General features: G+C 40.8%; 1 protein-coding gene across 3 annotated transcripts in view; it reads left to right on the top strand.

Moving 5' to 3' along the window:
• PREP (prolyl endopeptidase) overlaps positions 1–14,452 on the top strand; it is a 172,318-nt gene that overhangs the window by 144,820 nt on the left and 13,046 nt on the right. For 2 of the 3 annotated variants that reach the window (XM_048844907.2, XM_048844909.2), the window contains exons 11-12: positions 3,257–3,393; positions 10,223–10,338. In XM_048844907.2, coding sequence (XP_048700864.2) covers positions 3,257–3,393; positions 10,223–10,338 — 253 coding nt within the window. The remainder of the gene's footprint in view (positions 1–3,256; positions 3,394–10,222; positions 10,339–14,452) is intronic. The other variant, XM_048844908.2, reaches the window with a different exon arrangement.

Genomic DNA, 14,452 nt, shown 5'->3' with positions numbered 1-14,452 from the left:
GTTGGATATTAGGAAAAACTTTTTCACTAGGAGAGTGGTGACGCACTGGAATGCGTTACCTAGGGAGGTGGTGGAATCTCCTTCCTTAGAGGTTTTTAAGGTCAGGCTTGACAAAGCCGTGGCTGGGCTGATGTAATTGGGCATTGGTCCTGCTTTGAGCAGGAGGTTGGACTAGATGACCTCCTGAGGTTCCTTCCAACCCTGAGATTCTATGCCCAGAGCAGGGATCTAGAGGCAGGAGCTGCTGCTGCTCCAGAGTGAGTTTTTCATCATATGTTGTTTTAATCATTGTTTTTTGTTTTATTTCATGTTATTTCACATTTGCAAAAAACACAGGGCTCTGCTTGCCACTAACAACATAAAATGAGCTAAGCTATTTGGTGGATTTCAGAATAGTGTGCAACCATATGGTATGTGTTGTAATACTCATTCACACTGAAGTGAATGGCTTAATACAAAGCCACTGCCTTGGAATATCTGTGCTCTTGTGAGTTGAATCAGCACCATCAGTTTAAGGATGAGATACCTCCAGCTTTACCCCCAGATTTAGCAGGATCATTGTAGCCACAAAATCCTTGTCCAAAAATCCATTACAATGGTACTTTTAGCCTGTTTGCAGCTTGGGGGAAGATTCAGACAGGACAGTCAATGATAGCAGCGAAATACCCCATTTCCTAAATTTCCCTCCAGGATTTTTCTGCCTCCACGACCGCTGGCGGCTTAGCAAGGCCTCCCTGCTGCAGAGCTTTACTGAAGGAAATTCCAAACAATTTAAGATATCTGAGTAACAGCTCAGCTTTGTAATTTTGTCTGATCCCCAGCTCTGTCCCAGGACTGCATGGATTTTAGGGGTGATTGTCCCCTCAGCTGTGCTTCCCCTTTTGAGGTGTTTGCAGCAGCTGGTACCCCTGCAGGCTTAAGGGAGAGAGTTAGGCTGAGAAAACCCAGGGGCAAAAGGAAGGGTCTGTGTCTCCTGCTTCAAGCCCTTGAGTGTCTTGTTGGAGAGCTTGGCTGACTCTGTGAGCAGAATACAGTTCCACCCCTCTGCACAGTTCAGGCAGCACTGACTCAGCTCCTCTTTCTCCCACTCTCAAACCACCCCCACCCCCGCGGAAGAAAATAAGCCAGACAGGATTGGATAAACTGACTCCTGGGCACCTGGCTTCAGTCCTGGACCCTGTGTAGTAGTCCCAGGAGCTTTCGTAGCTCTGTTCTACAGTACAAACTTTGTCGGTATAACTGTGGCACTCAGGGATGTGGAAAATCTGATCTAACCATCGGCATAAACTTTGCTATGTCAATGGAGGGCTTCTCCCGTCAACAAAGCTACTGCCTCTTGGGGAGGTGGAGTGCCAATGGGACAAGCTCCTGTCAGCACAGGTAACGTCTTCACTAAGTGCTCAGCGGTTCTGCTGCACTACTGTAAGTGAAGAGAAGCCCTTTAGAGATGAGGCTTTCATTTCTGGATGTAGATTGCTATTTCTATTTATATTTTTATATTTCTGCCAAATGTCTTGTCCTTGGTTTCAGTACATTATTCATAAATCTTAAGAATTCTTCATGGTTTGTCTTCTGTATTAAAATTTTGTGAGATTGTAACATCCACGGTTATTTAATATCCTCCTGTTCTTTCTTACTCCACTGAATAGCATAAGCCATTTTTCAGTCCATTAACCTTACCTAGTCAAATTACTTTAGATTTGTTTTGTTCCTCTATTCTGTATTTTCTGCCGAGTTCTTTCCCACCAGACTATACAGCATCATCCTATTATTCATAGTTAGGTATGTACAGTACAAAGCAAACAATGGGTTGCATGCTGGCCATTTTGTCACATCCCACCTATTTCACCACTTCAGCCCTTTCACGCACCACAGTCTTGACATTTGTGATTCTTTAATAACCCTCTCTGGTTTGTATTCCCAAACCAATTTGAATTTGTTATAATAGTTTCCTATTATTTTTTTTAACCTTGCAAGGTCAGTCAGTTCTAAGGGCAAGTGTAAATGCTTTGTCTGAAATCCAGATGTATGTTGGTGTGTGTGTGTGTCCCTTACTAGATTGTACATTTAAAAAATTTTCAGTAGTCTCTTTCCATCTCAGTGATTTCATTACTGTAAAAGTTTAGCATTACTACAAAGAAACTCTTAGACTGGTCAAAGATCACTCTTTTTTGCCTAAAATATGATGTGAAAGTGACTCTTCTTCTAATTGGTGAAAAATGATGTTAATACAAATGTAATAATGCTGTTGTGACTAATGATGGAACAACCGTGGGCCAACCCAATAATATCCACAATAAAAATAAATAAAACATGATGTTTTTCAAACATAAATATTCCTAGATATGTTACCATGGATTTTTAAAATGCTGCAGTCTGTCTCTAACGGTTAAAATTGTGCTTTTAGGTCCCAAACTCCAGTTGACTTCAGTAATCAGGGTCACGCCCATACAGGGCTGCATTTTTATTTTATTTTATGATCCTTGTTTAAATACTCATATGGTTCATGAAGCCTCCAGTTATCTAGAACTAACCTAGTCCGTAATGGGCTATCACTAAATCTTTACCATAAGCTTATCAGTTTCTCCTGCTGCTAGTGCAGCAACAGTCTCTGGAATTTTGAGATATAATTCTTAAAAGAATTATTTGTCAGCTTCTGATAGCTCTAATTGCCTACTCAATCTTTTGGGGAATTGCTGAAGCATTAAATTCATCGATGTCAATGACACTGGTCAACGGCATTTGTCACAAGCTTCCTTCTCCTGCCTCTCCGTTACCCTGCTTTCCTTCTTGTGTGAATGTCTAGTTCTAGTATTTTAAAAATATATATTTTATCTTAAATGGTAATTTATCTTTCTTATTACCGTCTTTCCTGTTTGTCTGTGTAGCTTATCATATTCCTTTCATAAAGTTTTCAATGACCATTAGTCTTTTGAGTAAGTACTATTCGGAGTGAGTAAAGGTAGCAGAATCATAATAAGGTGTTTGGTCTTATTTTAGTACATATTTTTTAAAACTGTCAGTGAAGTTAGGGAGAAGCCATTTCACACACCTTGTGGATGATGATAGCAATGGCCTTTCTCTATTTTTGCAGTAATAAACTATTAAATACAGGGAAAAGGCTACAGTTCGACAGTTCCCAGGCTTGTATCTGTATAAAATAAAAGTGTAGAAATAACTACTTGTGACTTGTGAGTTCTCAAATAGTTCCCAGCACTAACAGTATTTCAAATCTCTTTCCTCTGTGTTGTCCTAGGTTTTCTACCCCAGCAAAGATGGTACCAAGATCCCAATGTTTATTGTCCACAAGAAGGGAATTAAATTGGATGGTTCTCATCCTGCTTTCTTGTATGGTTATGGGGGTTTCAACATATCTATTACTCCAAGCTACAGGTAAGACGGACATTTTTGACAGCTACTGTTCCAGCATCTTCCTCTAAAGTATCTGGTGCTGGCCACTTTTAAAGACAGGTTTCTGGATGAACTTTGGGTCTGATTCAGTATGGCAATTCTATGGGAGTTTTTTGTGCCTTTGTAAACAGGACCAATTGTCTCATCATCCGGGGGGAGGGGGAGAGGGAGACAGAAATTACAGGATGTGTCCAGTCTGTGTTTTCCTTAAAAACATTTGCAGCTCTTCACTTCCTTTAAACTAATGATGTACCAGCTACTGAAAAAGCTTTTCCTAGTGCTAAGTCCATAAATGGATGCACATGGTCCCAGAAGCTTGTCAGTGGGAATATTCCTTATCAATCAAAAAATAAAAGATGATCACTGTAACATAATAAAAGTACAAACTAGCTTTTAATAAAATATGGCAATATGTGTAGGAAGGCAAGAACTGTCAGCACAAGCTACTGGTACAAATTTTCCTTCACGGATACTGTCTATAGCTTCCTTAAACAATTCTGGTACACTATTTTTAACTGAGACGTTAGCTAATTTCTGGAATCTTTAAAAATATGCAGGAAATGCTGTTCACTTGAATCTGTTATAAATGAATTAATATTGATATAATAAAGAAAATATCAGCCTAGCATGAACTGTCTTATTTTAAAAAAGAGAGAGAGAGCAAGAGGCCCAGCTAGGAACCCAATATTATTAAGCATACCTCACAATATTCAATATGTTTGTTTTTGTCACACCCTTATGAGACAGGGAAGTGCTATTATTCCCATTTTGCAGAGGGAGACAGGTGACTTGCTTGAGATCACACAAAGTCTGTGGCAGAGCAGGGAGTCAAATCCCAATTCTCCTGATTGCCTGGCTAGCACCCTAACCATTGGTGTATGGATTCACTTCCTGAGTGGTTTTCTCATTGCACTCAGTGGGATTGCTTATGGGTTTAAAATAAATTGTGTTTAAGTAATTTGCTGAACTGGGACCTTAGAACGTATCTTTCCTGCTCGGTAAAATATCAACATGTGGAGAACAGAGAATAAACGTGTAGGAGGGTTTCTTTTCATGCAAATCAATGCATCAGAGATCAAAAGTGGTAAGTTTAAAACAGGACTTCCAATCTATTCTATAGTTCATGAGCCACAAACAGCAGCCTACTTGACCCATTAATAATCTTGTAAAAGGGAAGCAATGTTTATTTCACCAGCAAGTGAACTCTTATTGTAAGCTTGCCAAGATATGACACTGGGATTATTTTACAGCTTTCAGTACAAAGCAAAGCCTGCTAGACACAATTTCATAGAAAAAATAAATAAATTGCAAGTACAGGATAAAGGAAGATTCTTCGGACAGTAGGTTTGCATCTTGTCACAAAAATAATCTATTATTAAACTGTCCTGTTAAATTTACATGCAATATTAAGAGCTACAGCAATTTGCTGCCTGCTATAATTCTTGCATTAAAGTTTGCAAATCTCATGAAATCCTTTGCAGACCTCATTCTTAATATATTGTCAGATAGCATTTACAGTTTTCTGGTCCTTCATATCAAATACATTGTGTAATAATGGACCGTACTCTTATGATGTATCATGAGATTATCTGAATGCTCTTTTCAGCTGTCTTCCAGAAGCTACATTTTTAATTTCCGGTGGTTTGTATAAAACAGAATTACATACACTAAATAGTTTTTTAAAATATTTATGTAAAGAAGGTTCAACCAGTGATTTATTAGTTTCTAGTAGGATGTGATGTGCTGTATATATTGGGGAAGGGAGGTGGAGTGGGGGAGATAAAAACCAAATGCTGGATATATTTAACTTAGAGTCTCACAGTGTACAGTACGCATGCCTGCCTAATGCTCTAGGCATTTTTGACAATGTTTTAAGAATACACTAATTAAAGAGACCCACCAATTCCCCCAGATCAAATAAAATACCCAGTAACAATGTTAATATAATAGAAATTAATTAACCCACACACAGTCCCACACTAGAACCTTACATCACTACTACCAGCCCTTCCCAATATCTAGCTCCTCATGGGCAAAGGAGGAAAGGAGTGACCTTATAAAGTGCACCCTGGAAACTAAAAAAAATCTGGTTGTTACGGAGTTGGGGAGGAAGTGAGTTCCAAAGGTCATGGAGAATGCCAGCCATTCACTTTGTCATACTGAATGAGGAGATTCACCTTAGGTGCCTCTGCTGACCACAACTGTGACTACATGTCACAGAGAAAACAGTTTTAGGTTCCAGGCCACTTACAGATTTTATATATGGAGAGAGTTATTGATAAATGATGGAAATAAATAGGTCATTGTGTTAGGTGAGTATCACCCTGCAAATATATCCTTCCTCCTCCACTAAAAACATATCACTGACTTCAGCTTGTGATGCAGAGTATGTGTTTCCTATAGAGTAAATTGATAAACATATCATAATGATTTTAATTATTCACAGAGAATCCGATTCACAAGACCTCACAAGATTATTTATTATTTACATTGTGGTGGTGCTTAAGAACGTCAATCAAGGACCAGAGGCCTGTTATAGTAGGGGTTGTCCACACAATAACAAAGGAGAGTTTACAGTCTGTATGTCAGGACACGACAGGTGGATGAGACACACAAACAGGCTGGGTTGAGAGAGTGAAATTACACTACAACGATTTAACAGTAAAACAAAACTCAGCTCCTTTGCACAAAATACGTTGGAGATTGTAGTACTACATAGCCCTTGCCTAAGGTATATACAGAAATAAAACTAAATTTAATGAAAAATTCATCATAGTTTTCTACTTTTTTTATTATTATTATTTCTGGTCTCCACTGAATAACAGTCCTTTTGTCTAAAACAGAAGGGGTATTTTTGTGAAGATAAATACTCCAGATTTTTGTTTGATCTCAGTGCTCCTGCAGCTTATCACAAATCCAAGTTATTCCAGTTTCTTCTTTTCTTCCTGGGGACTCTGTTTTTTCCATTACCCTTTGTTCAGTTAAGTAAGATGTCACCCAGCTAGTGTTTTGTATTACTGCCTCTTAAGCCTGAGGAGCTAGCCTTGTAGGTTTGTTTCTTTTTGAATGAGAAATTATAATGAGATTCAGAAATATTCTTGATGCAATCTTGTTAGTTAATAAAAAATGTACATGAATATCCTTTTTCCTGACCGCAGTAGAAACAAATGTTAGCAGGTCACTCCAGCAAACTATGCCCAAGAATCTCTGTCTCTGTGCTACCCTTCAGTCACACACTCACAACTCTTGCAGGCTTGCTCCCTTCAACACACAGTTTCCACTCGGTCTCTCCTAGCCCCGTTGCATTTTCAACCAGGAAAACCCTTATTAAGCTACCTGGTCGAGCGATGCCCTGGCTATTTGGCCTGGTGCTTTGGGCAGTAGCTACATTGTGTACATTGGCATTGTATTTTGTTATTAGCAATCTTTTTTAAATGTATCCTACCCAAAAAGGGAACTGCATCTGTTACTATGGTAACTGCTCACTCTATGCTGTTGTAGTTTCCTTAAAATGTAAAGAGTTTAGGTCAGTAGATCCAGAAATAAATACAAATAAGTAATAGCAGACCAAAGTCATTAACCCAGTTAGAGTAGTACTTTATTTTTGGATATAAGCATGCATTTTTTATTTCTCTCTCTCTGGACTGAGCAGCTGGATTTAGAACCAACTCTAGTAGAATACATGCTGTAGCATTGTCATCAATTATACAGCCTTCATAGTCTGTATAGCAACACCACAGTTAAAAGGTGTGGTAAAATTGGTGGCATTCAGTGTGGGCTTGGCAAAGCTTCTGTGAAAATATTATTGAAAACCCACCAGTAATACCTCAGATTCTGCACACCATCCTGAAGGAAGTGCCATGTTTTACCCTGTTGCTCTGTATGTGCCTTTGTAGGTACAGTAGAACCAGTTTCTAGTGTATACTGAAACGTTGATTGTGAAGTAAGCCATAAATCTAAATTGGTGTTCCTGTTACAGGGCCAAATTCTGCCAGGCCCTTAAGCAAGAGCATAGTGTGGAGGAAGGGCATAAAGACTCCTTTCAGAGCACACATAAGGGTCAGGCAAAATAGCAGCCACTGTGTTCTGCGAAGCACAGGAGCTGCTCCTGCCCTACTATCTCTACAGCGCACAGCCCCCCAAAGGAAGTAGGGAGAAGGCAAGTCCATGGCTTTTTCTTCCTGTCTCCCAACACATTGGCCCGCTGCACAGGAGAGAGAGTAAGTTGCATCCCTCAAAAGAATATCATCTCAGACATGCAGAGTCTGTGCATCCAAGAGTTCTTGGAAACATTTTGCCTCCCTGGAGCAGAATTCCTTACAGTCTCCCTCCTATAGGCTGTGGCTGTGTCTTTCCCCTAATAAATATCCACTTACAGTGAAGTTGTTCTATGCACATGTGATAAAATGTTCAAAATTTCTAAGCAACTTAGGAGCCTATGTATCACTGAAAGTGAATAGGACCTAAGCCTTTGTATACCAAGGGCAATTGACAGAAAAGCTAATGCTGAATAACTTAGATGCTTTTTGAACATTTGAATCACAATAACTGCTCTGTTAAAGTTCCAGTGTTTGTATACTTTTGTCATGGGATGAATTCTCAGTTTGGATTTGAGTTGTACAGAAAAAGGCATTGATAGTGAAGTATTCAGAAATTGCTTGGGGGAGGTGGGGGAGAGGGTGGTGTTTGTTTTGGTTTGAGTTTTTTAAATAGCTGTGAATAACATATATTGAGTTAGTGATCCCATGCTCAATCAGCTATATCCTGTGATAGGCTGCTTTTGAATGCTAAGTGACCAATCAAGCAGGTTTGGACATAAAGACATCCCTTTTGATTTTGTTTGGGATACAAGGACTGAGAAGAAATACAATAAAATCTAGGAGTTCTTCTTTCTGTGACTATAATCCACCAAAAATTGATTAAAAGAAAAGGAGTACTTGTGGCACCTTAGAGACTAACCAATTTATTTGAGCATGAGCTTTCGTGAGCTACAGCTCACTTCATCGGATGCATCCGATGAAGTGAGCTGTAGCTCACGAAAGCTCATGCTCAAATAAATTGGTTAGTCTCTAAGGTGCCACAAGTACTCCTTTTCTTTTTGCGAATACAGACTAACACGGCTGTTACTCTGAAACCAAAAATTGATTGTGGTTTTTCAATCTCTTGGATCAGTCTAGTGTCAGGCTATTCCACATGAACTATCTCAACCTCTAGAAATTAGTCACTCTACAGTTTGGCAAAACAGTGCACTGTGACCCTGTACACAGTATATGTCTAGAATATAAATCTAGTCTCTGACCAGGACATCAGAGACCTAAGCCTTGAAAATTGATTTGCAACAAAAAAGAGAATTCACATTGCCCTAGGTGAGCTGATGGCTGTAGATAACAAGCCTATTGTAGAGGATTTATCCTTTGGGTGGATGATGAAACTACAGGAGCCTCTTCTCAATTCCCCTTCTACAAGGTACCCCCCCCCCCCAAAGTTTACCCCTGTACGTACTGTGCAAGAGAAGTCACCAGCAGGTGTTAATTGTTTTTAGAGCTGTGAAAATACTGCTTCTCTTTGTAACTACAGACTTATGGACACACTGTAACATTATAGTCTTTTCTGTAATTAACAAAGTAACTTGGTAGGTGAGTTCACAAGAATAATTGTGCTTCTTTAGGAAGCATTTGACAGCAAATGCATGGGAAATGACTTTTCAGAAATATTTTTGAATGAGTCTCATAAGTGGCATCAGGACTTAAAGACATAAAGACCCAATTCTTTCTTATGTGAGCTGTTAAGACTGATTCATGTAGGTATGGACTTGCCTAAGGGGGGAAATCTGGTTGGGGTTAATTCCCATGTTTTACTATTCTCCTTGGTGTACTCCTGGTTTGCCACCTATAGCTCTGGCTACATTAAGCTTTTGCCTCAATTGATGGGAGGCCTGCTTTCTTTTTGATTGTCAAATATGATTGAAGTGACTTTTAATTCAAACTCTTTTTAAAATATATTAATGACACTAATATCTTAGTAATTTAATATTGAGATATTTTTATATTATATTAGCTTTCATCCAACCTCAGAAAATACCAGCAAGGTCAGCTACTGAAATTTAGATTTTAATGTTCTTTTGTTTACTTACATTGTTCAGTATAAAATAGTTTTGTGTTGTCAAGAACTCAAATGTATAACCACTGGTACAAACATTTGATGTAAGAACATGATCTCTTCTGCAAATACAGCCTTGTAAGTGTCAGAGGCAAGCAATATTAAATACAAATTTAACGCCTATTCAGATATCTACAATTCCTAAACAAAGCCAGACCAAATGGTGGCCTTCACTTTTAGCCTTTAACATCTTTGCTCTTGTTCTTTGGTTAACAAATAGGTTGCTTTTCTGAAGTAACAGATGGCTCTAGACACAGTGGAGGAAGAGTTTAGAGAGTCTATATGGGGGGCATAAGTGCTGCAGAGCCTAGCTCCCCAAACTGAAGAGTTGGGAGACTGTCAAGGAACAGAGGCATCGCCAGTGGATCTGTGGTTACATAGATCTGCTGGCCGCTGCCCTTGAGGAGAGCTATAGGAGGAAGATTGGAGTAGCTTTGCTTTCTTTACGTAGACTTACAGTAGTATCCCCATGGAACACTACTGAGACAAGTCTGGCTACTCGGGCTTGGCACAGAGGGAGGATTTAACCCTTTATGTTGTCACATACGTTATGCCAGACTCTCTCCTGCATCTAACATACACACAGCATTGCGGGGAGAGGGGGGAGAAGAGAGAGACATTGGGGGGCAGGAAATCAAAAGTAATCTACTAGCTTTCTGTTTTTCTCCTTCAGTGTATCAAGACTTATTTTTGTGAGGCATCTGGGTGGTGTTCTAGCTGTGGCTAACATCAGAGGAGGTGGTGAATATGGAGAGACCTGGCACAAAGGTAAAGGTTCTGAGTACAAGAACAAATGGTGGTTTTAGCAGTGATACTGACAAAGCCCGTGTCTACATTGCACAGTTAACCCACATTATTGGCACCTGGGTTTAGCCTCACCTGGGTGTGTGTCCCCCTATAGCAAAGCCATTCTTGTGTCACTGTGTCCTCAAAGTTTGTGCACCTGCCCACGTTGGGGGCATATCCTTTGGTTCTTTGTGCAAGGACGCTCTAGGATTCTTTTCTAGTCAGTTGTGTCAAGTTGTGGGAGAACTCGCCTGCCCTTCAGGGGAGAATGTGGGAAGGCACTTGAGTGATAAGCCTGTCCTCAGTACAAAGTGAGCAGCTTGGAGATCCCATGTTCTAACCCACATCTCCAGCTGGATAAGCTAGCATGGGCTTAAAGCACCTCCAGACCTAGGTCACAGGCTTTTCTGTATGGATGGGAGCAAGCTTGAGGCTAAAACTCTGATAAGAGCCCAGATTAACTGTGCATAGTGAACATATCCAAAAATTGTCTGCCTTTCTTCTCTCATCTTTTGTTTACCCAGATAGTTATGAAAGTCAGAATTTATTTATTTATTACACCTGTAGCTCCCTCATGTTATTTGATCTTAGCAGTTAGATTGTTTTGCTTGTTGCATCCCACTTAAAAATATTATTTTACAACATAGTGTAAAAATTTTATTTTACAACAAATATTGTGTAAGTTTTCTAAGAAAATTATTAGCATTTTAACAAAACAAGATCAACTTTCTAGATTCAATGCAATATTTATAAATACTACTATTTATCTCGAATCTGCTTTCCAAATGTATCTGTCTGTACCAATTTCTGCATACTATTTCTATTGTTAACCTACGGTAAAGTGATTTTGCTCAGTATTGCTCTTTCATCTCTTTCTGCTGTAACACCTGTCCAGGACATTTCCTTGTAATTGACTTAAAGATGTAACAGTTTCATAAAAAGAAATAGCATATGCTCAGGCATGCATAATGTCACTGCTAAAGACAAAGTATCCTTCCGTAATTTGGATTTGGCCATCGGTTTTCAATGAGATTTTATCTTGCTATGAAAATGCTTCTTTAGTCTCCCTATTTCCTGTTTAATTTAATTTCAGCTCAAGTCTGTTATCTCAATTAGGTATATATCTGTTCTTTGTTAATTTCAGAGACAGCTAATACAGATGTCTTTTTGCATAACTTTAACTTCATGGATAGGATCCTGATCTTAGACCAGACCAGAATTGTTCAGTTTCCTAAGTAAAGCACAGGATGTCTCTTCACTTCTATTTCTCCTCCACCATTGCAGTTTGGGGGATTAGTTAATATAAAAATATCCAACATTCCCAGGACACCTCTTGTGTGGTCTTTGTGTTGGATGAATTATGTATTCTGCATTTTTAAGAAGTTTTACATTTTAAGAAGTTATACATTTCTGCAAAGGGATCTGAACAGGTGTAAAGTCTGCCCACAAGAATCCCTTTACAAGATTGGAACATAGCCTTTGCTATAAGGGTATTAGTACTTAATTCTCAATTCCCACCTAAGTACAATTCCTAATTAGTATTTAATTACCCAAGACAGAACCGTCCAGGTCAGATAGGGGTGGTATGCATTTACAAAGCTTTATGCCATCTTTGATCAGGAGCCATTTATAGTCTCTCATCAAATCATAGAATCATAGAATATAAGGGTTGGAAGGGACCCCAGAAGGTCATCTAGTCCAACCCCCTGCTCGAAGCAGGACCAATTCCCAGTTAAATCATCCCAGCCAGGGCTTTGTCAAGCCTGACCTTAAAAACCTCTAAGGAAGGAGATTCTACCACCTCCCTAGGTAACGCATTCCAGTGTTTCACCACCCTCTTAGTGAAAAAGTTTTTCCTAATATCCAATCTAAACCTCCCCCACTGCAGCTTGAGACCATTACTCCTCGTTCTGTCATCTGCTACCATTGAGAACAGTCTAGAGCCATCCTCTTTGGAACCCCCTTTCAGGTAGTTGAAAGCAGCTATCAAATCCCCCCTCATTCTTCTCTTCTGCAGGCTAAACAATCCCAGCTCCCCCAGCCTCTCCTCATAACTCATGTGTTCCAGACCCCTAATCATTTTTGTTGCCCTTCGCTGGACTCTCTCCAATTTATCCACATCCTTCTTGAAGTGTGGGGCCCAAAACTGGACACGGTACTCCAGATGAGGCCTCACCAATGTCGAATAGAGGGGAACGATCACGTCCCTCGATCTGCTCGCTATGCCCCTACTTATACATCCCAAAATGCCATTGGCCTTCTTGGCAACAAGGGCACACTGCTGACTCATATCCAGCTTCTCGTCCACTGTCACCCCTAGGTCCTTTTCCGCAGAACTGCTACCTAGCCATTCGGTCCCTAGTCTGTAGCTGTGCATTGGGTTCTTCCGTCCTAAGTGCAGGACCCTGCACTTATCCTTATTGAACCTCATCAGATTTCTTTTGGCCCAATCCTCCAATTTGTCTAGGTCCTTCTGTATCCTATCCCTCCCCTCCAGCGTATCTACCACTCCTCCCAGTTTAGTATCATCCGCAAATTTGCTGAGAGTGCAATCCACACCATCCTCCAGATCATTTATGAAGATATTGAACAAAACCGGCCCCAGGACCGACCCTTGGGGCACTCCACTTGATACCGGCTGCCAACTAGACATGGAGCCATTGATAACTACCCGTTGAGCCCGACAATCTAGCCAGCTTTCTACCCACCTTATAGTGCATTCTTCCAGCCCATACTTCCTTAACTTGCTGACAAGAATACTGTGGGAGACCGTGTCAAAAGCTTTGCTAAAGTCAAGAAACAATACATCCACTGCTTTCCCTTCATCCACAGAACCAGTAATCTCATCATAAAAGGCGATTAGATTAGTCAGGCATGACCTTCCCTTGGTGAATCCATGCTGGCTGTTCCTGATCACTTTCCTCTCATGCAAGTGCTTCAGGATTGATTCTTTGAGGACCTGCTCCATGATTTTTCCAGGGACTGAGGTGAGGCTGACTGGCCTGTAGTTCCCAGGATCCTCCTCCTTCCCTTTTTTAAAGATTGGCACTACATTAGCCTTTTTCCAGTCATCCGGGACTTCCCCGGTTCGCCACGAGTTTTCAAAGATAATGGCCAATGGCTCTGCAATCACAGCCGCCAATTCCTTCAGCACTCTCAGATGCAACTCGTCCGGCCCCATGGACTTGTGCACGTCCAGCTTTTCTAAATAGTCCCTAACCACCTCTATCTCCACAGAGGGCTGGCCATCTCTTCCCCATTTTGCGATGCCCAGCGCAGCAGTCTGGGAGCTGACCTTGTTAGTGAAAACGGAGGCAAAAAAAGCATTGAGTACATTAGATTTTTCCACCTCCTCTGTCACTAGGTTGCCTCCCTCATTCAGTAAGGGGCCCACACTTTCCTTGGCTTTCTTCTTGTTGCCAACATACCTGAAGAAACCCTTCTTGTTACTCTTGACATCTCTGGCTAGCTGCAGCTCTAGGTGCGATTTGGCCCTCCTGATATCATTCCTACATGCCCGAGCAATATTTTTATACTCTTCCCTGGTCATATGTCCAACCTTCCACTTCTTGTAAGCCTCTTTTTTATGTTTAAGATCCGCTAGGATTTCACCATTAAGCCAAGCTGGTCGCCTGCCATATTTACTATTCTTTCGACTCATCGGGATGGTTTGTCCCTGTAACCTCAACAGGGATTCCTTGAAATACAGCCAGCTCTCCTGGACTCCTTTCCCCTTCAAGTTAGTCCCCCAGGGGATCCTGGCCATCCGTTCCCTGAGGGAGTCGAAGTCTGCTTTCCTGAAGTCCAGGGTCCGTATCCTGCTGCTTACCTTTCTTCCCTGCATCAGGATCCTGAACTCAACCAACTCATGGTCACTGCCTCCCAGATTCCCATCCACTTTTGCTTCCCCCACTAATTCTACCCGGTTTGTGAGCAGCAGGTCAAGAAAAGCGCCCCCCCTAGTTGGCTCCTCTAGCACTTGCGCCAGGAAATTGTCCCCTACGCTTTCCAAAAACTTCCTGGATTGTCTATGCACCGCTGTATTGCTCTCCCAGCAGATATCAGGAAAATTAAAGTCACCCATGAGAATCAGGGC

Source organism: Caretta caretta, chromosome 3 (assembly GCF_965140235.1).
Source record: "Caretta caretta isolate rCarCar2 chromosome 3, rCarCar1.hap1, whole genome shotgun sequence".
Classification (NCBI taxonomy): Eukaryota; Metazoa; Chordata; order Testudines; family Cheloniidae; genus Caretta; species Caretta caretta.
This window is presented reverse-complemented; position numbering and strand designations above follow the sequence as displayed.